We start from the raw sequence: 24,398 nt of genomic DNA, 5'->3' as shown, positions 1-24,398 counted from the left end.
TAATGGATCCTCAAGTTTAGTCCTTAGTATAAAGACCTCTTTAAGCCATCCAACGGCCAGGTCATTACTAGTCTAACCGTTCGATAATACAGCTATATACTAGTCCTTATCGAATTGGTCCTTGAACCATTACTTTTAAAGGTCTTAGCCTTTGAAGATTACCCCGGGGAGAAGGACTCTCCCATCCTAGGAGATGCACTCTAGTGTAGTAGTCCAGGTCCTTTTTCTATTCTGTTTAACGTATATAGACTTTTTATCCCTCATTGAAGACCCCACAACCAAGCCGTTCTCTCCCTGACCTTCCATTATTCCTACTTCATTATGGTTATACCTGTTCTTGGGCTTAATCTAGTTAACGGTAGAATATAGGTCAAAGAACTTATTGATATTCTCCGGGGGAGCTTCGTTGACTCTGGCGTAGTCAATCTTCTTTCCTACCTTTGTTTTGATACTGGGATGACGGCCAATAAAGCGGGTTACCCAGTGCTTCCCAATGGAGTAGATATCGGCTTGTTCAGCCAGTATACTGGCCGCCAGAGCTCTTACGTTGGCGTGGGTGGGAGCGTAGCCAAGGCTTTCCTGACGAAGGATCCATTGAACGATGAGGTCTTCCTGGCCCTGAGTAAGCCGCTGTTGATTTTCATGGGCCTGTTTGCAAACCTGGGTTCCTAAGATGCGGTGCCTCAGTGTAGAACGTGGAATCCCGTGCTTGTCGGACGCTTGGCGCTGGCTTATACCAGCAAGAATGTCTTGTTCGGCATTTGCGAGATCTTCCTCGGTATATTTGGCCATTAATGGGTACCTGGAGCAAAAAGAAGAAAAAGAAATGGTCCATTTTTGACCTCTGGGGGTGGAATATAAAGTTGGGGGGGCTTTCGGAGGTCCAGGGTTGTTGAGGGTTTAATGTGGAAAATGGCACTGGTAAGTTCAAGCCAATGTGGGCCACCTCTGTGGGTGGGCCATTTCCTGGTCATCCAACCTACACTGTAGCCAACTTCATGGTAAGGCCCTTCTTACTGACCATTCGAAGGGTTGGGTGTGCAGAAAAAGGGAAGCCTAAAGCCCTTCGCAACAAAGAGCAGGAATCTGATGATCTTTGCTTGTGCAGTGCCGAGGCGAGTCCTGCCATCGAATCCCGTATCGTCTTGACGGCAAAAAACCAGAACGGCAATCGCTTTGCAAGTCTCCCACTGAACCTGGGGGATTCTATACAGTGGAAAGACAGCTTTACTCCAACAGGAACCAGAACAACCGAGGAGGTAACCATTATCACCTCTGACTCGTTGTTGACCACTACCACGTCTGACTTGTCGTCGGCGACTTCTTCCAACACCGATACCGATTTGGCCTTTGCCTCATCTGCAACGACAACCAATGAATTCCAGGCCGTCCCTTCAGCCACTGAAACACCTGTTGTCGCCGCGCCCTTCGGGGGTCTTGGAACGGCAGAGAAGGTCAGCATTGCTTTCGGAGCGGTTGCGGGCTTAATGCTCATTTTGGGTGCCTTGTTTGCCGTTCGTACTCTCCGCCATCGAAGGCACGTTAATGATTCGGTTGCTGGAGCGGATCACGGGGAGCATGCTAATTGGGAGAAGGGTGAGGTAGCGGCCGAGTTGACTACAGAAAAGTCACCAGTGGTCGGCGAGCTATCTACGGACAGTAAGGCGCGCCCTGAGACTCTGAGATCAGAGCTCGCAGCCAGCTCGCCCACGTCTCCACACTCTTCACGTCTATCTGAATTGTCAGGCCATGGCATGGGGAGACCTGCCATGCATCACCAGCCCTATACAGCAGGCATGTCACCGCCATATGCTTACCCCCCAGTATTCTCTTCGCAGGGCTATCCAGCCCAAGGCAACTACGCCACAAGCTTTCCCCAGCATGGCCACTCTGCCCACTACACCCACCAAGGTTATCCGGCATTCGTCAGCACAGAGTTGGAGCCACACTCAGCTCACTTCGGTCATGATACGGGTCAAGAGGACAACATGGGTAGCCAAGCACCGCAGCACAGTGCTATGGAGTTGCCGAGCTAGAAGTGCTCGGTTGCTGGTACAGTGGTACTTCTTATACGTGTGAGATGAATATAGGAGGAAACAGTACATGGTGAACCAACACCATTAGCAGCAAAGTCGGGATTTACCAACTACCTTTATTCACGTATCTTACAAATCTTGTCTTTTTGCATCGATGTATGCAGCTGTATAAATGCAATGCGCGAAGCACTGCTGGTCCACAGTGAGATGCAGTGCATATGCCAAATAAAATTCATGCCAGGGGTTGAAAAAACCGTTCTCACTAGCTAAGGGCAGTCAAGATGCCTCCAAGATATCCAAATTCAAACAATGTCAACCAACACCTAGGTCTTATGCTCGCAATAACTTCCAAGCGTACGCAAACGGTACATTAGCCAACATTACATGGTACAGCTTAACCATGACCTGAACACTATCCCCGGTCACATCTCACTAAACAACCTGCCCGACGGCTTCTTGGCATCGGCGAGGAAGCCCTGACCACATTGATTCCATGTCGATGCCTTTTACCATCCCCTGAGAGGACAACAAGGTTCAGGTCGTTGGCGAGCGCCGCGCCTGGAAGATCAGCGTAGGCCATGGTGACCTTGAAGGTTGGAGCCTTTGCGTCCACACCGTTCCTATCATTTTCTACAGCAGCGAGGTTGAGGATTGGAAACGACTCTTCTGGTCTCTTTGGAAATGGAGCCAATCCCGTAGCCTCCCGTTCCTGGGATATCGGGTTCGATCATGGCGATGGTTTCCGCGACGTTGACACGCCCCTGATCTGGCGTTGGCAGTGTTGTTTCCGGTGCCTCGCCAGCCAACATACCCACTTACATAGTCTTTCCATAAGAGAGAGACTCCACCTACATAGTTCTCATATTCCCGGTTGCAAATCTTTCCATTGCATCAGTGATCGCAGTAAATATTTCGGGAAAACACCTCTGGTTTAAGCCATGTGCCTGTGGCTGACACAAGTATAGCTTAGCTCGGGTTGGGGAAGCGCCGGAGTAAACAGCTACGTCACCGTCTGCTCCAACAACGCAGTCTTCGGACTTTATCCCTTCGAGTCCGACTTTGACGTCGCTAACATTGTCGCCACCATCGCCAGCCACACCTCCGAGACCTCGGCCTCGGTCCTCTCGCCGTTTTCCGTCAACATGACCGAGACATACACCATCTCGGCGACATTTTGCCGCCCCGGGCACGAGAAACCGGATCCAAGGGTAAAAAAACGGCGGTGATTTGGAACACATGGGCTAAACTTTGACCGGACGTATGTGCTTGGATCCTTTTTCATTGTGAAATGGTTACTATCCCCAGCCAGCTGCTGACCAAGGGCTACTCAATCTTTTACTATGGCCGGTTGGGTGTGGAGAAGTCGGAACAAGGATTGGGTTATGTTGCGCAGCTATCGAACCAAGTGGCCATATTGACCGAGTTGGCAAAGCCGGTCAAGGGCGGGCATTATGTCGGTGGTACCGGGCGGCCTTCGAAAACTGTGCTTGTTGGGCATGGTTTTGGAAGCGCGATCTCATCCGAGGTTGTGAGGAAGAACAGGAAACTGGTTGATGGGGTTGTTTTGACTGGTAGGCTCCGTCCGAAGACTGCGTTTTCTCTATACGAGGAGATGGGGGGGTTGACAGATTGGATTGGCGGAACACCACAGGCTTCAGTTACAACTCGACTCATCTGAACGGGCTGGAGTTCCTTGAGGCAGCTGGCGTCCAGATCGCTGCCCACCAGAAACCGGGTAAATGGAGGCAACTCGATACGGTATGTGCCCGCGAAAGTGCTTCCATGGCTCTTCGGGATGGTTTGATTTCAAGATGGTTGGTGGCACGACCTTGGCAGAACCAGGATGTTCACACCACTAGCAATATGGTGTGCATCGCTCCCGTAGTTCAAGGCTTGGTTGAAACTGTAACGACATGGCGCTCCTGCAGTCCAGGCAGTGTGCGCAGTTGAATATATTAAAAGATTGAGATTAACCGACCGCATTTCCACAGATACTCTCAGGGAAATATGATTTCCCTTACTGTATGGCAGAGTGAGTCGGTTTCTTTTTACCATAGAACTCCAGCCATTAACAGGTAGAAAACAGTTGCGATGGTGTCCTTGGAAAACCCGGGGCCAGTATTTTCTCAAAGCAAAGGCATTCAAGGCCATCAGCTTGCCCAAAACGGGGCATGGCATCAACTTCCACACGACTGCTGCCAAGTCATTTGAGAAGATTACCAGCTTTCTGGCATCCAGTGGTCTTTGAAATATACCTGGTCCAGGACAGGCGACTGGTGATTGGAAAAGGCACGGCGGGGCTGTCATACCTCCAAAGGTCGTTCAAAAGCAGTCGGAGCCGATATAGGAGGATACTTGGAGGGTTCTGGACACAGATAGCGTAGTATTGAGTAACTACGTCAAAATGACAGTGTTGTTAAACCGACATGCGTGCGGACTATGGTTCGGTGGCATTTGCCTGCTACATAACGGTGGCATCCTTTCAAGATGATAAGCTGCCGATTTCCGAGGTCGAATGGGGGAGTCCGAGCTGCGTCATCAGTGTGGGTGTTGTGAATGTGGAGGGTCGATCGTTTACATGCGTATTTTAAGGAATGGTCTAGCGGTCTCGTGGAACAAATCCTACTGTTCGATGATGTGAGGCGGCAGTGTGGTGATCATATTGTGGAGTGCGGCGGGTTGCAGTTGCCGGAGCTATTGACCGAGCATGACGTTTGCTGATTTTGGTTGGATATGCTTGTTATATAATACCAAGCTTCCAAAAGTTTTACATCAAACAAATCAAAATCCCAGGACGAATAGCTCAGGGGTAGAGCAACCGGCTGCAGTCCGGTAGGTCACGTGTTCAAATCACGTTTCGTCCTATCCTTTTGCCCATATTTTCAATATCCAGGACTTACAGTAGATGTACCTTTTGTTTATTGGCACCTTTTCATCATAGACGAAGTGTTTGTCTGGGAATCATTTGATTGATATTCAAAAACAACTGGGCTTTTATGTATGCAATGACAGATGTGGGGGACGGAGGCTACATTATGACCGTGCTTCTGCGCACTGTGCTACCGGCGTGTTGGCGCCGCATTGTGGGGCATATCTCCCAGTGGTCGAAGCCCAGTCCAACATCCCACCAAAACTGCGGATGCGGGCTTCCCTTCTCTTCTCCAATTTTTGCTTTCATCGGCAGTTTTCAAACTGCAATAATCTCCCTCCAAAGCTTTGTTTGTATCTTTGAGGTTAGGAGTGTCTGCTAGGGTGCCGATAGTAACAAGTGCCTTTGCTTGCCGAGCTTGAAGCGCGCGGCCTCGAAAATGCGGCCAATAGTCGGGCAGCCAACACCATCCAACCAACAATCCAGAGTGATTCGAGAGCGGTGATCCGAGTACCCCCGCTGCAGAACGAGTCCTCGATAATACCATCTGTGGTTGGTTCCATGGCTCTGGTCTTGCAGGATTGTCCATGAAGCCACGCAGTATCCGCACACAGCCTCCATGAACCCTGCCCTACCCGGGAACTGGCACCACTGAGCGGTGAGGAGCTATTCCGAGTGGTCTTGAATCTCGGTATTTCGGAAATGTCCAGATCTCGGTTGCTTAATGTCAGGTGTGTGCAGTAAGTAATGAGAGATACGTCTGATCGTCAACAGCCCAAGCCGGCACTGCCGCACTTGTTCGCTTCGCTCGTGCTGTTGGCCTCTGGGCTTTTGTGGGCGGATTCATCCCATGTTTGTTCCTCGCCTTCTCGGAAGAATCCCACGACTGGTCAGGTTCCCCCCCTTTTATATCCTGCCAGACCCATGAGTTATTCCCAGCCTGCAGTGCGACCAGCATTTGCACCTTCTGTTTCACAAGCCCTGTTCTTGGCAGTTGATGGCTTCCCGTCTTCAGCGTGGTGAGACAAGAGTTGACCCTGTCTGCCACCCATGCTCCTCTTATATACCGGGACTCGAGAACTGACGTGCACCCGAGTACCCCTGGGTGTTTTATTTCTTCACAAAATCTCAAGTCTGGGAAGCAGTAATCTGTGCATCTGGTGTCGGGCCTCCATGTTCACCCACGCACTAACACACGCCATCATCACCGCAAACCTAGCGAACCCATCCCGCCTTGCCACCCGAATGCAATAGGAATAGCACGTTTGCAGCTTTTGCTGAGAAGCGATGGCCTCTCACACACTTCAATACGGTCAGCAGCAATCGACAAATGCCGACTATCATGGCCTCCAACAACAGGACCCTACCTTGTCAGACCCTATTGCGCCGACTCCCGGAATGACCTCTTCCCCAGCATCCCCTCCCCTTCCTCGACGTGTAACCTTTTTCCAGAGAACAGAAAGGAATGGGTCGCAAGCAGGCATTGGGCTGGGTATAAATCAACAAGGCGGGACAACAGACTACCGCCGAGTTCGACAAGCCTCCCCTTTTGGCAGTCCCCCATATGATGAGACCAAAATACCCCATGGTCTTCACCAAAACGAGTATTACGCCGGAATACCCGACACGCCCGGCTTCTATTCTCAATATCAGAACAGAGACCTGTCCCCGGATGGCCCAGAAAAGCCACCGCTACGACCACCACGTTGGTCATGGAGCTGGCTCAACGCACCATGGGTGATGTATGCCGCCTTGTTTCTTGGTATCGTCTTTGCAGGCTCCCATCATGCCTTCTACGTCAGCTTGAACGGGAAGCCAGCGGATGACCAGTTGAAGATGATGAGGTTCGGCGGCTTCCTTTCGTATGCCTCTAAAGCATCCCTCTTCGCTGCCGTTTTTTTTGCGTACCGGCAACAGGTCTGGGTAACAGTGAGAAGGCGCCGTTTGAGGCTCAAGACCGTCGACGGAATCTTCGCCATCAGCCAAGACTTGACAGGCTTGTTCAACACCGAGATCTGGAGGAAAAGCAAGGTGGTGATTTTCCTTGCAGTTATTATGTGGTAAGTCGCTCTTCAAAATCCATGTGTGTAAGATTTAACTGACCGTGTGCCGCCCTGAGCAAGGCTGTTTCCCCTCGTCGTCATCTTGACTCCTTCCTCTCTCACCGTCGAGCTTCGAGAAGAAGCAAAGCAGGCCGAGTGTAGCACTGTGCGGACACTCAATTTCGACACCGAACGCAAAAAGAACTGGCGGCTGGCTGATCGACTCTATGGCTACCCCGGTTTCTCGCTCTCGCTTTGGAATTGCACACTGACCAACTCGTCGGAGGTCTTCGAGCCCTACAACCAGACTTTCTACGACTACTGGGATGGCATTAGCCAGCCTGCTGATTTGGTGACAAAGCAAACCGCCTACTCCGGAAATGTCGTGCCTCGAGAAAATGTGGCTCTTGACACTTGCGGAAGGGGGTGGAATTGCAGCTATGTTATCACCTTTGAGGCACCAGGTTACAAATGTGATGAACTAGGTCGAGGCCTGAATATGGATAACAAAGCCCTTCGAGATCGAGGAGCACCTTTTGATTCCTCTGATCTGATCCCAAAAGGAGATTATGCCTACATTGCCGATGTTATGGCTGGCGAATATGCCAGACCGCAGGTTGACACACTGGAAGGGGGCGTGCCCCTTAAAAAGCCATTTCCGAGACATTTGGGTGCCCTCCGCACAGAGCCTGTCCTTTGGATAGGACACTCGGTTCGCACAAGGCCAAACGACGCTCTGCCGCCATCCAAAAAGGACAACGCTGATTTCCAGTCCGGGTACGAACCAGTCATATTTCGATGTGAACACTACGTAACCCGGTATACTGTTCAGTTTAATCATACTTTCTCCTCCCAGTCGACTAAAGTCATCCAAAAAGAGCACTTGAAGCCCATCATCGATACCAAACTGGAGACTGCTAACAGCACTCTTTCGGATGGCACCAATGACACTACGACTGCCCAGCCTAAGAAAAATTATATTCTTCCATATCCGGACTACGAGCTCTACCGGCTATCAGCCGCGTACCATTCCCTAGGTCTGGGTTTTCGTCAGTTTCTAAAAGGCAAGATTCATTACATCCCGTTCCCGAATCCGACCACAGATGCTACCCAGACTCGGCTCATCGACAAGGCTACTTTTCTCGCCGTTCCGAACCTCATGGACGCTGTTCAGGAGTTTTACGAGAACATCACCCTCTCGCTGCTCTCCAACCCGCAATTCATGATAGTATCATGGGCTGCGGAACCCCAGACCCGCTCCGGCGTGACAGCTTCCGAATCACCTGAAGACGACACCAGTCCGAAATACCCCTGCGTGAAAACCCGCATCGCAAACTCGTACCTGTATGTCCAGCGCGATCTGTGGATAGCCTATTCGATTGCCATCTTGGCTACCATCATCTGCGTCGGCTTGGGAACCGCGGCCCTGGCGCAGAACAACTACCATGTCAGGGATGTCAAAGTCTCCTCTGTTATAGCAGCGACCAGAGCTCCTTGCCTGGAGGAACTGCCGTGGAAGACAAGCAAATGGGGCGAGGTGCCGTGGGAGATCAAGGAGACCAGGCTGGGGTATGGGGTTATCTCTGATCGGGAGAGCGTCGGCACGCCACAGATTGGGACAGGGTTGTCGAACAGGCCAACTACGGCCAATTCGACCGGGGCCTCAACTGTTGGGAATGGGAGGGTGTATTATGGGTTTGCGCCGCCAGAGGTGCTTGAGAGGACGAGAAGAGAAACGTTTGGCCCTGAAAGGGGGAGGCCGAAGAGTAGCCCATTTTCGTTCAAGATTTGGGAGCATTCTTAGTTGCTTGTTTGCTTTCTTTCTGTTTTCCATTTTTTATCAGGGTTGATCATAGCGAGGTTGCATTTGGTTCATATCATGGTTGACATCATGGAAGGGAAGTGCTGATTAATGGTTGGAGGAATCGACAAGTTGACGGTGCTGGGTTACATAGGTACCTTATGCAAAGAGAGCGTCTAAGAGAAAGCATCCTCGTCGAACTGTGAAGTTTGAGGTAATCAACACGATGGGCTGACCCGATTTCGTATTTTAAAATGATGCATTCGGACCAATTCGCCGCGCATGGAGGAACTCGCTGTATGTACACAAACCCACGCCCGTTTTCGTAGGTCGTACAGTCCGACAGTGATAAATACACATTTCACTCTCGAAATGTAAGCTACGACAGGTGCCAACACCTGCAAATCTTCCGTAGTATAGTGGTCAGTATGTGAGCTTGTCAGCTTCAAATGTCAACGCTCGAGACCCGGGTTCAATTCCCGGCGGGAGAGACCATAACCATCATTTTTGTTATCCACCCCAGGCTGGGTGGGTATCAGGGTGGAGACTTTTTGACCCCTGAGCCCCTGAGGATAGAACTGTTTATCTTATACACACAACTCCGAACTTTTGCTTTGGATATTTCAATAACCACATCTGAAGTTAATAAGGGCTCATTGCCCTAGCTTCGTCCGGTCAGTCCCCTGTGATGGGGGCGAACGACCCTACTACCTGCGCCGCACCGAGTATCACTTGAACAAGGGTCAAGACCAAAGTCATGCTACCCAATCTGTGTTATACCGGTCGATGATAGCACGTAATCCAAAAACTCTGTTCCCTGCATGATTCAGGTTTGACGTACAGAAAATTCCAGTACTGCACTGTATCCCTTCTATCCCTAAATATCACCCAAAAGCTCCACGGCAAAACAGTTGACATTTGGGCGCTCGGGGTGGTCTTGAATATTTGTCTTTGTGGTTACCTCCCGTATCTGAGGATCTCATGTAGTAAGGACTTTCCCTACTACTTGAATCAACAGATTTTGGGTGGTCGCTTTGAGTATCAGTCACCGTATTGGGATCCAATCAGTGACCCAGCCTGTAAGTCGCGACTTTCGCGATTTGTGCCCTCAGCAGACTAACGGCTTTGGTGGGTCTGATTGACTTTATCTTGATTGTCAATCCTGAAAAGAGATTTACGATAAGACAATGCCTGGCTCATCCATGGCTCGCCAATTCCAGCAAATCATTACCGCCACCAAATCGGCAAAACACTCCTGTTGTGCCTAAAAAAGTCAGTGTGGTGCAAAGCCATGGAGGACTTGGGACGGTATTCTGAAGACTTCGGACGATCCTAAAAGAGCGCAAAAACGAGTTATCCGCGACGTTTCAGTTTTCTCCCACTGGTTCCATTCACCAAGATACTCTTAGTTTGGAGGTCTCAAACCAAACAGAAAGAACGAGAATATAAAGCAAAATGCGCTTGAGATTCCTGAGGCCCTAGGGTCTACCAAAGCCAAGAGACGGACTCCAGAGCCTGAATTATACGCAGGCAAGGTCAAGCAAAGCCGGTCCAGGAGACAATCCAAGACCATGGTAGAGATGGGGGACCACTTGAGTCTACAGCAGCTGCCGGATGCACTGCAAGAAGATCTTGAGCCTAGCAAAAAGGACCCCGTTAACGCCTACTGGACATGCACACCTCCAGATACTGTAACTGACCCCGACTCGGGGTCAGTACCCCTGTCGGTGGATAAGGTTCCCGTCGTCATCCCAGTTCGGTTCCATCATCCGCTTTTACCCCTGATGTCTCAACCTCCAGATCCGCACTCCATCGTCATCTCACCAATCAGGCCGCTGGCAAATGAGACCGTCGAGGAGATTCTAAACTTGTTAACCCACGCTATTGGCTTTTATCATCTCATCAACCACCAGCTGCAGGTCATTGTCCCAGAGGACTTTGACTACCAGGAGGAGCTGCACAAGTACCCTGCTGAGTTTGGGGGATTCAAAGTCAACTTCATCCGAGAGTCTTTCTACCCAACTGCTGACAGAGCAGAGTCAACACCAGTACACCTGACAGGGGGATCTTCAACAACTACAATCGGACGCCAGCCATCTACAGCCAACCAACCTGCCGCAACCGATGTGGTAGGTTAGCCTCTGACACTGTCTTTCAAAGCGGTGTTTGGGAGTATTGTACGGATTTCTCCCAGTGAAAGCAAATCCAAAGACCGGCTTGAAGGGAAGCTTGAGGTCCTTGTGATTCCTGAAGCAGACCAGACTAAAATATACATCACCGTATCAACTGATACACTTGCCATGACGGCGGTAACGGCCAAATCAGGTGCAGCAACACCTGATTGAGCTTCCAACATCCAAATTGCTTCTGAAAAACACGGTCATGAGGTAAGAGTAAGCGTATCTTTAAACTGCGCATCTGAAAAGCTTCAAGGCATTGGCTAACCTTGGAATATGTACCTACCTACTTAGCTGGGGAAAGTTACAAGGGCCTTCGACCCTTCTCCTCAGCAAACCTTCCCCTCGGGCTTCACCCACGATGTCAGCTTGGTGGATACCATCGGCTGGACTGCATTGAAACCAGCAGCTAACTCATCCAAGCCGAAGTTGTCACTCCAATGGCTGTCACAAGACAAATGGCCAGGAATCAAGCACAACTCAAGCAAGCTCGCTCTCTTGGATGACAGCTTGATTGAAGATGAAGCCAAGAGCATTGGAGTAGTAGATAGTCGATGTCAGGTACGTACGTCCCTTTATCTAAGATACCAGGTACCTGATACTTACCTCCATCACTGGGTATACAACTCTAGCTACACAGATGGTTGGCCAAGGCATCTTCCGCGTCCACCAACAGAGCAGGCCCAGCCGATCTTTCAGAAACCTCTTGTCTAAAGCTCCCGCTGATCCAAGCGATGACCCAACCACTTGGAAAAACCTGGTTGCCAGATCGATCTTCTATCGAGTTCGGGCAACCTGCCAACACTAGAGTGTTTGGTCAAAGCGGAACACCAGTTTGTGTGGTAGAGGACATGCCAGACAAGACCGGGAAAATAACCAAGGTGGCTGGGTTTTCTTCCTTTGTGCAGGTGGCATCTGACGTGCAAAGATATGATCTTGAGGGTGAAAAGCTGTACAAGAGGCTGGAAGAGGGCCGAGTGGCGTTCTATGGGGCATTTCAGGTTCCGCCAGAGCTGAGGGATGGATATCGGGTTGCATGATAACTATATTAGGGTCGATCTATGATTCATGTGTTTCCTCGTTACTGCAAATCATAAACATTTACCAGAAAGCATGTGTAGAAGCCAACCTTACTGACATAAAAACCCCTGCTTACTTACCCACTCCAAGCCGAATACATAGCAACTACATAAACGCATTACCGCCATCACCAAAACACCAGACTCTTCTCCCCCGCAGCCAGTTCTTTTCCCCTTTCATTCTCTCCTAACATCCCCCTTTACTTCTCCTATTCCTGTGTAACCAATTCCCCCCCCTCTTAATTCCCTTCTTGATATCCACTCCTAGTTCTCCTCCTCTCCTTCTCCCAAAAGTATCTTCTTCACCTCTCTATAGACCTCCAGCCGGGTCGAATAATCCGGACCCTTGGGGTTCGCAAAACAAGCCCTACGGATCTTGCACTCATCCCTGTCATATCCCTCGCAAAACACGCCCTTGCCGTCCCAGCCATTGCTGTCCTTCATCTTGATCTTCTCGAGGTTGGACTTGAAGAACTGGGTGTACTTTTCCACCAGAGGGCAACGCGGCTTCCGGGGAGTGCCGGCCGGCTTCCAGTCTGAGTCGCACGAGCGGAGCATCATGATGGGAGACTGATACCCGCAGGGGTAGAGTCGGGTGATGTATTGGCACATCTTTGATGGGGTTGATGCTCGTCTTTGGCGTAGGTAGTTGCGGGGATTGGCTGAGGTGTGGCAGATATTATGCGTTGGTTGGTACTGGAGTGAGGATTTTGGTATTGTGATGGGATTTTGGTGGTGTGGTGAGGTTGTGGTCTTGTGGTGAGCACTCTAAAATGACAGGCTTGTTTCTCCATTGTACCAGTGTGATGTGTGGCGTGGGAGAAAAGAAAAAGGGTCTTGAGAAAAGAGGATGGTTATATGGGGCTTAGGAAAAAGAGCTGGTTATATAAGGTTGTGGGAGTGCTTCCAACTTTGCGGTCTGGTGACTTTTATGCTCTCACATTTTAAAAAGCAATTTCCACTTAAGGTTATGCCACCCGAGATAGAGGATTGCGGTCACACAGAACGATGATTCTTCGAAGCAAAACTCTATCTGGATGGCTATCATCAAGCTTCCGCGACCTTGAATGCCTGGCACATGCTCTTTATCTTGAGGTGACTGTACGACACTACCTCACCCTTCCACTTCTGATTCCCCTCGTCATGTCCAAGTAAGCACTCAGATTCCCCTTCACCTGCCCTTTACCCCATGCCCAGCTATACTTCTCCATGAACATCTCGATTCTCCTATCCATCTCCTCCATCTTCCTCTCCTTCCACTTCTCATCGACTTCCTCTCCCCCCACACACTTTATCTGTTCCTCCAGCTCAATTTCAACGATGCCCCACCCGAAGCTAGTATTGTCTCTCACAACCATAAAGTCGCCATCCACTCTCCACCCTTCTCGGTAGGTTGTAAAGTCAGCCATTTTGTTCAGCCCGAAATTGGCTGTGGCTTGCGCCTCCACTCTGGTGATAGCCTCGACAGCCTTTTGGATATCAGATTTTATCCGTAACTCTTCGAATCTTGTGTTTGCCCGTCCTCTCCTGACTGATGGGTTGACCTTGGCCTGCCACACACCATTTCTCTGCCGAACCCAGAGACCGTGGGAGCTCAAGGTATCATTGTTGTCGTAGTAAACATCGTGGAAGATTTTGAACGGAAGAGGATCAACAGAAATGAAGGCGGGGTTGGACCAGAGCGAAGGGTCGCTCAGAGTGGGAATGGCGAGGCATGGGACTTTCCGTTCGACTTCTAGGTTGATGGTCTTGAGGCGGTTGGCAAATTCGGGAGCGATAGAGAGGTATCGCGAGGGAAGATGCTTGAGGGGAAGTCGAAAAGGCATGTGACACGGCAGTTTGATGGATAGTCGTGATGGATAATCGGTGCCGTATGGTGAAGATTTCAAGCGGGCTAAAATGGATGTAGATAACATAGGTAAAGTGAAGGCCCAAGGTGGAAAAACCAAGAGGATGAATGGCGCCAGCAACAAAAACTGGAAAACACTTGGGTTGAATCTTGACAAGAGTGAAGGCTGGCAGCAACAAAAGGTGGAACGATCAGATTTGTGAAGAAGGAGCGATCTGGCCTTGGTGCTGGGTGAGGCCTACAGCACTGTGTCAATTCTTGCACAACTGATTTCAACAATCGTCTATGAATTTGATGTGTAAATCAGAACCTGGTATTCCCTAGCCTATAATCATACACTCAGCACCCTCAGTCATTCCCGCACTCAAAAACTGTAAATCTGATCAGGCTTGTAGCCCAGCTCGTGGAGAACGCCAGTTTTGTTGGCAAACGGGCCTTTGCCCCCCTTCAATGCCTTTTCCATCGCCGGCGGCCCACAAATCATGACCTTGATGCTCTTGTTCTTCGCCTCATTGGCGCCCAGTCCGAGTTCCTCAAGTACTTTCCCGTTCACATATCCCTTGCGATGCGTCGAGCCGGCCTCTGGCTGGGAAACAACATACTCGGCTCTAAATCTCCCTGGGTACTTTGACTGCAGTTCGGCAAACTCCTTCTTGAGGAATATATCCCTGTCACCGTTAACACCCCAAACGAGAGTGATCCTGGTATTGTCCTCGGGGTTGGCCAAGATGCCCTGGATGAGCTGGTACATGGGCGTGATGCCAGCTCCACCTGCAATCAGAGCGACATGATCGTGCTTGTTGGGCTGCCAGACATATTCGGGTATCCGAAGGCAGGAGATGATGTCGCCAGGCTTGAGGGAGTGCAAGTATCCGCTTTGTTTTCCGTCGGGGTAGAGCTTGACCGTCAACTCGACAAACCCGGGCTCGTCCAGAGGGTTGGTGGGTGTGTAAGGCCGGATCACGGGAGTCCACCGGCCGTTCGTAGGGGGAAAAGAGACAGTCAAGAGAGCGGAGCTGAGGGTGAGGCCGCTCGACTGATTCGGATCTGGAAGCTCAAAGCGGAGCTTCTTAGTGTTGTGGTTGACGACCTCGGAGCTGTGCAGCTTGAGGGTGCGGAATCCGAAGCCGCTGAAGTATGGCTTTGTGGTGTCGCTGTTGGCACTCGTGGCCGACGTGGCGGGAGCTGCAGTAGCACCGCTTCTCATGTACACATAGGCGCCAATGCCAACAGCGGCGGCTGCGAAAGCGACCTGGGTCGTCATTACTTCGGCGCGTCTAGGTGTCGAGAAGGGTTGACAGAGAAGCCTGCTGTTTTGGGCAAAAAAGGGCCGGAATAGGTTGTTGATGGGGGGCATGTTGAAGGGCAAGTCGATCTGATGGTGGTTTGATTAAATAAGACCTCTGGGACTGTCAGTTGCCCTGGAGCTGGTCCGGAACACCGAGACCAGAGAATAGACGATCACTGTTTTGGGCCCGTCAAGTTCTCTCTGGCTAATATATTTAGGGCGCACGTTTCGGAGTCGGTGTTTGGGGAAGTCCAGTTGCTGCAACCGGCGATACGGTTACTTTTATGACCCAGGTACCTACCTAGCCGTATCCCTCTACTTACTCTATCATTTGAGCCCCAGATCGGATCCGACAACAGTTACTCGTGTCCGACCTGACTGGCGATACTGCCGTTGGTCAGCCTGCAGCGGGACATCAGAATGCCGACACCGACTCTGTCGGCTCGCTCTTGAACACTCGCCCGACGTTGAGTGCCCTGCCAGGCTTACACGTAGTTGACTCGCTCGCTCGTGGGGCATAGATAAAGCGAAGGAGTGCAATTTGCGAGCTACATTCGGACATATATCTCAAGGACTGGGTCATTGAAGCCCATGATGTGAAGTGAAATGTGGAGAACAGGAAGGTGGACGCTGTGGATCTCCGGGTCCCCTGCCCGCTAGCGTGACCCCACCACCAATCGGCGGCTATCTTGGCATAGGCTTAGCAACGCTTTTTATCTCTCGAGATCCAACGTCGACCCAAACTCGAAATGTCACAAGACAGCCGATATTGCACAGTTATTTGCCTCTCATACTTCAAGTATGGAGTGTTGTAATCCTGAATTCTCTTCATTATCTGGCTTACTTCTTATACCCTTCAGCGGCAAATTGAACGCCTCCCCACCGCTGCTTTCCTCCCTGCTCCCGGTCCTTCTACTTGGCTTCCACCGTCGCGAAAACCATCCGCACCCAAGGTCCCTGCGCGTCGTTTTGCCCCTCTTCGGGGTCATAAACAGGTGTGCGGCTTGCGTGGCCTGTTTCGTTCTTCCAGGAACAACATTCAACGCAGCGCGATTCATGATCGGGTTCTTCTGGAAAGCGACGGAGCTTTTGGCAGCTCGTGTGATGTGTGATGGCGTTCCGCCCAAGACTTCGCAAACCGATGTCATCAAGTGATGCTGTTCGCCTTCATAGGCAGAACGTATATTCGTTCTGGAATTCCTCTCCCCCATGACATTTCTGAATGCAGGGACTTTCACTTCGTTTCCTTCTTCCTTTTCCAGTTGTTACTCGTTATCCCTACGGGATCAATAGGACCCTTACATACCCCTGAATACTCGTCCGGTGACGTCATGTCGCAAATATCGAATGGCCGTCTTGGAGAGGATCCAGAGAAGCAAACCCATGCGGATTCCGACCAAACTGACCCCGAAGCGTCTACTCCAGACCGACCAGATACCAGCCATGACGAGATAACCGGCGCTGTTCCGCCCAGCAAGACAGTCGCACCCGCTCGCCAATTCTCCGCAACCGACGCTCCTCCAACAGACAAGATCGAGCTGAAGGAGGAAGATGCATGGAAAGAGTTGGGATTTTGTTTCCCAACGAGGAAGAAATGGACCATCCTCACCATCATTTTTCTGGTGCAGACCTCCATGAACTTCAACACCTCACTTTACTCGAATGGAATCGACGGGATATCGCAGGAGTTTGGGGTCAGCGCCCAGGCAGCTCGTGCTGGAGCTGCAGTTTTCCTCATCACTTACGCCTTCGGGTGCGAGCTTTGGGCACCATGGTCGGAAGAATTCGGACGAAAGCTTATCCTCCAGCTATCCCTCGGGCTGGTCAATATCTGGTGTCTTCCGGTTGCCCTGGCACCAAACTTTGCCTCCCTCATGGTCGGTCGTGCACTAGGAGGTTTATCTTCCGCTGGCGGAAGTGTGACCTTGGGAATGATTGCAGACATCTTCGAACCGAATGAGCAACAGTGCGCCGTCGCCTACATTGTGTTTTCCTCTGTCGGCGGCTCTATCCTGGGGCCTATCATTGGCGGGTTTGTTGAAGAATATCTGCCCTGGAGATGGACCATTTGGATTCAGCTAATCTTCGGCGTGTTTGTTCAACTTCTGCATCTGATCTTTGTGCCAGAAACTAGAACGACCATCCTGCTGGACAGGATTGCTCAGAAACGTCGCAAGTCTGGACAGTCGCCCAACCTCTACGGGCCCAACGAGATCGAGCCTTTCTGGCAGCGCTTTACCTTCAAGGAGCTAATCTGGACATGGGTGCGCCCATTCCGGATGTTTCTTACTGAGCCTATCGTTCTCACGCTGTCCTTGCTCTCTGGATTCTCGGACGCCCTGATCTTCATGCAGATCCAATCATTTGTGCTGGTCTACAGACAATGGGGGTTTTCGGCTGTGGACATCGGGCTGGCGTTTGTTCCTATTGGCATTGGTTACATCATTGCCTGGATCTCGTTTATCCCAGCCATCCAACGAAACAGAAAGGAAAGAGCACTCAAGCCTGGCGATGAACACGCCCAGTATGAATCGAGGTTGTGGTGGCTGCTCTATACGGCACCATGTCTGCCACTTGGTCTAATCATATTTGCCTGGACATCTGGAGGCCCGCCGGTGCACTGGATTGGAACCATGGTCGGATCTGCCATCATTGGCATTGCCAACTACTCCATATACATGGCCACGATTGATGCAAGTTGCACATTGCTTTGTCCCAGAGTCCAATATGCTGACCACACTACAGTACATGATCTGCGCGTACGGGCCGTATTCAGCTTCGGCGACGGGCGGGAATGGTTGGTCCCGGGACTTCTTGGCAGGCGTTCTCACAGTACCGGCGACGCCCTTCTACACAAATATCGGAGGTTCGAAACACCTAGAGATTGCGAGCACCATCCTGTTCTGCATCTCGCTTTTCCTTGTCTGCGCCGTCTACGCCATCTACTACTACGGACCAGAGCTCCGGAAACGATCGCCATTTGCAGAGAACTTGGCTTCCAAGGTGACAAGCGAGGACCATGGGACGCCTCATCGTCGTATTTCGGGACTTCCAAGTAGCGAGATAGGATATTCAGGGTTTCGGCATCGACATGAGCACGGAGCTCAACATATCGGCGCAACGATATGTGCATGAGGGCAAAGGAGGATGGGTGTGTATGAGATGATGACCGAGACGTATTTAGCATGGCTGGTTTAATACCGTAGTTAATGTGTAATCTTAATTATTATTCCCACTGATGTTCTGCAGAGTATAATCACTGTACGGATAAGGGGAAAATGTGCACGTCGTTGTGTTACCTTCATAACCTGCACAAGTTTGGCAGCCGTAGCGTCTCCACAAGCGATGCTGCTAACTCGGGACCCACTTAATTTTTGATGGTCGGTCGCGGGGTCCCAGCTCTGGGCCAACTTTTTTTCTGCCGACACGTTCCCACCAAAACCTTCCCCGTCCAACCAAGGCGAGTAAACACCGCCAAAACACCAATCAGCAAAATGGCCGACGATGGAATGCTCCTGAACTTTGAGATTGGCGATGCGCCTCTCGTCAGTCAGGTCAAGTTCAAGGGCGGCCGCTGGAGAGACCGCGTTAAAGCCAACAAGTCGGCGAAAGCCGCATCGCAAGGAGGCCCCGAGCCAGCTGCCAAACCACGAGCGCCCTACGATCCGAATCGACCTACTAAAAGACCACGAGGTAACGACGATGGCAACGATCACAGACCGGCGAAAGCGCCCAGGACAAGTGACATCCCTTGGGTGCCAACCCACGCCATGAAGACCGGTCTTGTCTCTTCAAGCCTGTTCACTTCGATCCCCACCGTCGTGACCAAGTTCGACGAAGAAGCGCCCGCCGAACCCGCCGAGCCGGCAAAACCTTCCAATGCGCCCCTCAGCGAAGAAGCAGAGAACTTTCACACACTCGGCCTGGCGAGACGAGTAGCCCACCACCTGGCCACCAAGCTTGAGATGAAAGCCCCGACGGCGATTCAGAAGAACACAATTCCCGTGCTTATCAAAGACGACAGCGATGCGTTCCTTCAAGCAGAAACCGGTTCCGGAAAGACGCTGGCGTATCTGTTGCCCATTGTTCATCGAATCATGGAGCTTAGTATGAACGAGGACGGCACTCCCAAAAAGGATGCCAAGGTACACAGAAATTCGGGGCTCTTTGCGATCATCCTTGCGCCGACAAGAGAACTCTGCAAGCAAATCTCAGCAGTCCTCGAGAAGGTTCTCAGGTGCGCGCCATGGCTAGTCTGCACAACTGTTATCGGTGGAGAGAGCAAGCATTCGGAAAAGGCGAGGTTAAGGAAGGGTGTCAACATCTTGGTTGCGACTCCAGGAAGACTGACGGATCACTTGGATAATACAAAGGTGCTGGATGTAGGAACTGTGAGATGGTTGGTGCTGGACGAAGGCGACAGGATGATGGAGATGGGTTTCGAGGACGATATCAAGGCGATCGTTGGCAAGATTAGGGCGGACAAGCTTGCAACCAAGAACTCTGAGGGGCTGGTACTGGATGGAGTGCTGCCAAAGAGGAGGGTCACGGTTCTGTGCTCGGCTACCATGAAGATGAACGTTCAGAAATTGGGCGAGATCAGTCTGGAGGATGCGGTGCACATTACCGCTTCCAAGTCGGAGATGGAAAAGGATGCTGCGGAAAACAGTGGAAGCACCGAGTCTGCTTTCACAGCGCCTGCGCAGCTGAAACAGTCGTGTATCATTGTGCCAGCCAAGTTGAGGCTGGTCACACTGATTGCGTTGCTCAAGTCGACATTTGCGAGGAAGGGGTCGGTTATGAAGGCAATCATCTTCATCTCTTGTGCTGATTCGGTCGACTTTCATTACGAGGTCCTGAAAGACACCGTGACGGTCGAACCACCACCACCAGCCCAAGAGGGTGACGCACCAGCAAAAAAACCGGATGTTCACATCGAAACCACGGTGGCACCGGCTGCCTATATCACCTCACCCGCAAACACCAGGGTAATGCTCCATAAACTTCATGGCTCCCTGGCGCAACCGGTTCGCAGTGCTACTTTAAAGGCTTTCTCGGGGTGCAAGGATCCGGCTGTTCTCATCACGACAGACATTTCATCTCGTGGTCTCGATGTGCCGGCCGTCGACCTGGTTATTGAGTACGATCCCGCCTTTGCGGTGCCTGATCACGTTCATCGCATCGGCCGTACCGCCAGAGCTGGTCGTTCTGGTAAAGCGGTTCTCTTTTTGCTCCCTGGTCCTGAGGAAGGATACACCAGCATCCTGCCATCCTCCGCCACCATAACACCCCAGCTTTATGAATCAATCTTGCAGAAAGGCTTTGCCACGAATGTCAACCTTCCAGCCTCCTCACAAACAAACAATGCCGAGACGGAAAGCAACAAGCGGGAGACGTGGGCCACTCGTGCTGAGGCTCTTCAGCTGCATTTTGAACAGCGTCTTTTGGCGCCCGCGCCCGGATTCGAGGATGCCGAGGAAGGACCCAAAGGCCACAAGGGTAAATTCAGCAAGACCGGCGGCAAGAATAGGCAGCCAGTGAAGAAGGACAACCCCTTGCTTGATGCCGGCAGACAAGCTTTCAGATCTCACATCAGAGCTTATGCCACTCACGTCCGCGAAGAGAGAGTCTACTTTGACATGACGCAACTGCATCTTGGACACATGGCCAAGGCGTTCGGTCTGCGCGAGGCGCCCGGTGGTATTGGATCGGGTATCTCGAGGAGGACACACAAATTTACGCCAGCTACCAACGGGCAGAAGGGTGGTGGGGCTAGCGCTTCTGGTGCTGCCAAACCTAGCAGTGGCAGCAAGAGCAAGTTTGATGATGACGAGTTTGGCCAGGTGGATGAGGATGCGGCTAAGAGGATGAAGGCCAAGATGAAGATGTTGTCGATGAACTCGGCAAGCGAGTTCAACCTCGGGTGATGGGTTTCTTTCGCGTCGGGGCGAGGGTGGTTACATAAAATGGGCATGGCGTCTATTTCTGGTGCATTAGTCATTTGGTTTCTTGTGGCTTTTAACCTTACTTATATACCCCGAGTTTATCTTGTTTGGGAAGACAATGAATCCTAGGTATTACAATGCGTCTTTTTCATTTTCTACCATTGCCGCTTGCCCAAGAGGCCCTCATCATGCGCTGTTTCGTCTAGAAGCGGCATCTTTTCCTTCCATTTGACCCTCCCCTCAAATGGTTCCCTCTCCACTCTTATCCCCCTAAACACAAGGCCCCTCGCCATGATGGGCGAGTTAACCTTGTTCACAAGCAGGACATCGACCCCCGGAATCGGCATCACCACCCTGTCGAACAGTTTAAACCGCCAATCCCGCCAGCAGGTCAGCCTCGTTACCACCCCGGACCTCTTGTAATCTTCCTCCACGCTCTCAAGCCTCTCCGCTCGGTACCGTCTAAACGCCCCATCCAAACCCCCCAAAACTTTCTCCCGGCTGGACCCGGCAGAGCCCACGAACTCGGACACTTGATTTACGAGCGAAACCACATCCAACAAGCCCATGTTCAGCCCCTGCCCAATCGTCGGCGTGACTTTGTGCGCCGCGTCCCCGACGAGAACCATCTGGTTTCCGAAATGCCACTCCGGCTTGAGAATGCCTTCTTCTAGCGGTGTGATGCCGCATTTTGACTTTAACGGCCAGGCGTCCTTGACTGTTAGGCCGGACCCCCCCAGCGGGAGGGAAGATACATCAGGGCGGGAGATGATGGCTTCGATATCGGACTGGGTGAATTTCTTGGAGGGTGAGTGATCAGGGGGAAGGAGCTGGTAGAGAAAGCAGAATTGGACGTTGGATTTCTCGTTTGCGAGGACTTGGAGGCAGAGATTTTTGGAGTGGACTTCGAAGGCGGAGCTGGCCGGGATGGTGGGGAGGAGGGGGAGGGAGAACCAGAGGAGGGAGTAGCGCGTTTTTAACGGGGACGGGGTGATGGGAGGGGGGAAAGGGAGAGGATGGTTTTGCGGACTACGCTGTGGATTCCGTCTGCGCCGAGGGTGAAGGTTCCCGTGTAGGAGGTGCCGTCTGAGCAGAGGACTTTGATGTCGCCGCCAGGAACAGAAGAGATGGATGTGACGGTTTTGGAGGTGTGGATTCTGGATCGGGCCGAGGGGGGGAGGGTGTTGTAGAGAGTGGAGATGAGCTCCGCGCGGGCGAAGCATTGGGGGTAGATTCCATGGCTTTTTGTGGGAGTTGTGATGAGTGACTTTCAACCAGGTTTTGCGGATATCAAGGACCTACTTGGTCTTGCACAGTTGGGGAGAGCTTGTCCGAAGAAAGGCTTTGCCATTTACGGTTTGAAATGTACCCGACATTAATCCTGTACCAATGGACAACAGCTGGTCCAGCAAGCCGAGTTGAGCCATGATGCGTATTCCGTGCGGCCATAGAACGATGCTGGCGCCGACATCTTCGGCGATAATGTCGCGGCGCTCGAGAAGGGTGAAGTCGATCCCGAGCTTGGAGAATGCGTGGGCTGCTGTCAGTCCAACCGGCCCTCCTCCTACAATGATGACGCTAATATCCATAGTTGGCGGCATGGGAATGATAGTCTTGTCTATCACTGTGTCGTTCTTGAAAACACCGGAGGCGAAAGGTGGGAAGAGGTGTTGCACGGGGACTTGGGTATTTATTATTTATGGTAGGGGGGGGGAAACGTCTTTGGATGCCATTAGGCTATGGGTTACGAGCTACTACAACGAGCCAATGTCTTGCCCACCGTTCAACGCCAATAGTTGACGAAAGTGCCCGAACTTTCGTCTCTGGTATACGATCGGCACTGGCCCGGTGTAAGCATCACGTCGTAGTAGTAGTAGAGTCAGGCGTCCGCGTGAACCACTGTACTGTATTCCTTCCTGCCTCTCTTTTTAGGGTTTCTGCAAATGATTCTTCGTCGTGTGCAAGCGTAATCCCCGTATCTCGTCTTGCGGTGGCAATCTGTACGAGAGTCGTACTGATTCGGAGGGTTCGATATGCACATGAGCCGATCTCGCATCATGCAATCCCACCATCGGACTCTTGAAAACCAAGGCCTGTCTGTCTGTCTTATGATTGAAAAGAGACAGTCCGACTTCAATAACCAGGAAATTGTCGATGCAGATCTGCGAGCAGCTTTCCGCGAATAAGGTGGTTACTGATCCCATGCTTGCCTTACCTATCTGGCGTATCTCTTGGGAATTGCGGGAGCTACAAGGATGCATAATGGTGTCTCCGTAGATATCAAGTCAAGGTCTAACTATGATAAAGCGCGGTCCTTCTATCTACGTTGAATGACGTGGTGTTATGAAGGGCGTGTTGATGCCGTAACCTTCGTGGAAGGCCGTATCCTCTGCTGTATCTCAACGTTCGGATCACCTAAGACTTGTATATTCGGGAGGCGATATGGTACTACAGTTCCGCAGCTTCACGTGTGACCAGATCGTGATATGCGTCGTTACAAAATAAAAAGTCGGCACAGAGAACTGTCAAGCTAGGCCCCTGAGCCCCTATTTTCCTGTTGCATGTTGGGTTGTTTGTGTGTTGGTTCACACCAACAGGGTCGCAAACAAATTCCGAAAATGCCGAGATGTGATTGTGATGATGCAAAAAAATGTTGGAGAGATGGATTTGTGTTGTCAAGATCATCATATGGCAAAAGATATCGCCCATGGCGAGACTCGAACTCGCAACATTCAGATTAAAAGTCTGACGCGCTAACCAATTGCGCCACACGGGCTATTTTGTTGTTGGTGACAATTGTTCCAGGCTTTGACCTATCAAACTAGCGGAAGGATGCAGGATGCAGGATGCACGTCGCTTTGGACTTTGAGCATACCCACCTATCCGACAGAACTCCATGAGGTGGCTGGCCACTTGGGTAGAGAAATAAAAGGGGCTCCTCCATCTTATAGGAAATCGTTGTAGTGAGCCGATTTACTGACAAGCGTATGGTTCTTGAGTAGTCAGGAGGTGCAAAAGGTAGTGATCGACGCCCTTGACGAGCGTCGGGAATGAAAAGACATCAATATTTGTTAGCTCACAATCCTCCAGTGACCAGTTGTTTTCCATGTCTAGAATACCATATGACCAACAGCAAAGCAAGGTGTAGTAGAACAGATGCTCGCTCATATCGCTCTTCCGAAACGCCCCCATCCCTCCCAGCCTTGAAGTCCCATACCATGTCATTACCATCGTCCAGTTTATGTGCTGTGGTTCCCTAATATGTGAGTGGTGCATCTTGATCAACCCACCCGGCACGAGAAAACACCATAT

General features: G+C 51.3%; 10 protein-coding genes and 3 non-coding genes across 13 annotated transcripts; 7 read left to right on the top strand and 6 right to left on the bottom strand.

Moving 5' to 3' along the window:
- Nucleotides 1-998: 998 nt before the first annotated feature.
- On the top strand, nt 999-2,036 carry QC763_301450 (uncharacterized protein; the record flags this gene model as incomplete). The annotated part of the gene is made up of 1 exon (XM_062910607.1): nt 999-2,036. One exon carries the CDS (start codon nt 999-1,001, stop codon nt 2,034-2,036), a length of 1,038 nt encoding a protein of 345 aa, XP_062766544.1.
- Nucleotides 2,037-4,828: 2,792 nt separating this feature from the next.
- On the bottom strand, nt 4,829-4,900 carry QC763_0048400. The gene has a single exon. It is a non-coding gene; the product is annotated as a tRNA-Cys (tRNA).
- A 141-nt stretch (nt 4,901-5,041) lies between these two features.
- Nucleotides 5,042-5,410, top strand: QC763_0048390 (uncharacterized protein; the record flags this gene model as incomplete). Its single annotated transcript, XM_062905726.1, has 2 exons — nt 5,042-5,254; nt 5,306-5,410. The coding sequence occupies 2 exons, from the start codon at nt 5,042-5,044 to the stop codon at nt 5,408-5,410; spliced, it is 318 nt and encodes a 105-aa protein (XP_062766543.1).
- A 782-nt stretch (nt 5,411-6,192) lies between these two features.
- QC763_301440 (uncharacterized protein) lies at nt 6,193-8,938 on the top strand (the record flags this gene model as incomplete). The annotated part of the gene is made up of 2 exons (XM_062910606.1): nt 6,193-6,965; nt 7,029-8,938. 2 exons carry the CDS (start codon nt 6,193-6,195, stop codon nt 8,749-8,751), a joined length of 2,496 nt encoding a protein of 831 aa, XP_062766542.1. The 3' UTR covers nt 8,752-8,938.
- Nucleotides 8,939-9,153: 215 nt separating this feature from the next.
- Nucleotides 9,154-9,239, bottom strand: QC763_0048370. Its single transcript has one exon. It is a non-coding gene; the product is annotated as a tRNA-Asp (tRNA).
- Nucleotides 9,240-10,319: 1,080 nt separating this feature from the next.
- QC763_0048360 (uncharacterized protein) lies at nt 10,320-11,093 on the top strand (the record flags this gene model as incomplete). The annotated part of the gene is made up of 2 exons (XM_062905725.1): nt 10,320-10,881; nt 10,909-11,093. The coding sequence occupies 2 exons, from the start codon at nt 10,320-10,322 to the stop codon at nt 11,091-11,093; spliced, it is 747 nt and encodes a 248-aa protein (XP_062766541.1).
- Nucleotides 11,094-11,130: 37 nt separating this feature from the next.
- On the top strand, nt 11,131-11,965 carry QC763_0048350 (uncharacterized protein; the record flags this gene model as incomplete). The annotated part of the gene is made up of 3 exons (XM_062905724.1): nt 11,131-11,135; nt 11,237-11,486; nt 11,642-11,965. The coding sequence occupies 3 exons, from the start codon at nt 11,131-11,133 to the stop codon at nt 11,963-11,965; spliced, it is 579 nt and encodes a 192-aa protein (XP_062766540.1).
- Nucleotides 11,966-12,268: 303 nt separating this feature from the next.
- Nucleotides 12,269-12,616, bottom strand: QC763_301433 (uncharacterized protein; the record flags this gene model as incomplete). Its single annotated transcript, XM_062910605.1, has 1 exon — nt 12,269-12,616. One exon carries the CDS (start codon nt 12,614-12,616, stop codon nt 12,269-12,271), a length of 348 nt encoding a protein of 115 aa, XP_062766539.1.
- A 497-nt stretch (nt 12,617-13,113) lies between these two features.
- QC763_0048330 (uncharacterized protein) lies at nt 13,114-15,117 on the bottom strand (the record flags this gene model as incomplete). The annotated part of the gene is made up of 2 exons (XM_062905723.1): nt 13,114-13,898; nt 14,226-15,117. 2 exons carry the CDS (start codon nt 15,115-15,117, stop codon nt 13,114-13,116), a joined length of 1,677 nt encoding a protein of 558 aa, XP_062766538.1.
- A 1,355-nt stretch (nt 15,118-16,472) lies between these two features.
- Nucleotides 16,473-18,276, top strand: QC763_301410 (uncharacterized protein; the record flags this gene model as incomplete). Its single annotated transcript, XM_062910604.1, has 2 exons — nt 16,473-17,834; nt 17,887-18,276. 2 exons carry the CDS (start codon nt 16,473-16,475, stop codon nt 18,274-18,276), a joined length of 1,752 nt encoding a protein of 583 aa, XP_062766537.1.
- Nucleotides 18,277-18,569: 293 nt separating this feature from the next.
- On the top strand, nt 18,570-22,734 carry DBP7 (ATP-dependent RNA helicase dbp7). The gene is made up of 3 exons (XM_062905722.1): nt 18,570-21,064; nt 21,410-22,628; nt 22,678-22,734. The coding sequence occupies exons 1-2, from the start codon at nt 18,636-18,638 to the stop codon at nt 21,507-21,509; spliced, it is 2,529 nt and encodes an 842-aa protein (XP_062766536.1). The 5' UTR covers nt 18,570-18,635; the 3' UTR covers nt 21,510-22,628; nt 22,678-22,734.
- Nucleotides 21,242-22,777, bottom strand: QC763_0048300 (uncharacterized protein; the record flags this gene model as incomplete). The annotated part of the gene is made up of 2 exons (XM_062905721.1): nt 22,389-22,777; nt 21,242-22,327 (listed from the first exon to the last, which is right to left on the bottom strand). The coding sequence occupies exons 1-2, from the start codon at nt 22,533-22,535 to the stop codon at nt 21,242-21,244; spliced, it is 1,233 nt and encodes a 410-aa protein (XP_062766535.1). The 5' UTR covers nt 22,536-22,777.
- A 1,011-nt stretch (nt 22,778-23,788) lies between these two features.
- On the bottom strand, nt 23,789-23,862 carry QC763_0048290. Its single transcript has one exon. It is a non-coding gene; the product is annotated as a tRNA-Lys (tRNA).
- Nucleotides 23,863-24,398: the final 536 nt, after the last annotated feature.

Source organism: Podospora pseudopauciseta, chromosome 3 (genome assembly GCF_035222475.1).
Source record: "Podospora pseudopauciseta strain CBS 411.78 chromosome 3, whole genome shotgun sequence".
Lineage (NCBI taxonomy): Eukaryota > Fungi > Ascomycota > Sordariomycetes > Sordariales > Podosporaceae > Podospora > Podospora pseudopauciseta.
Note: the sequence above shows the minus strand (reverse complement) of the source record. Positions and strands in the feature narration are given on the sequence as shown.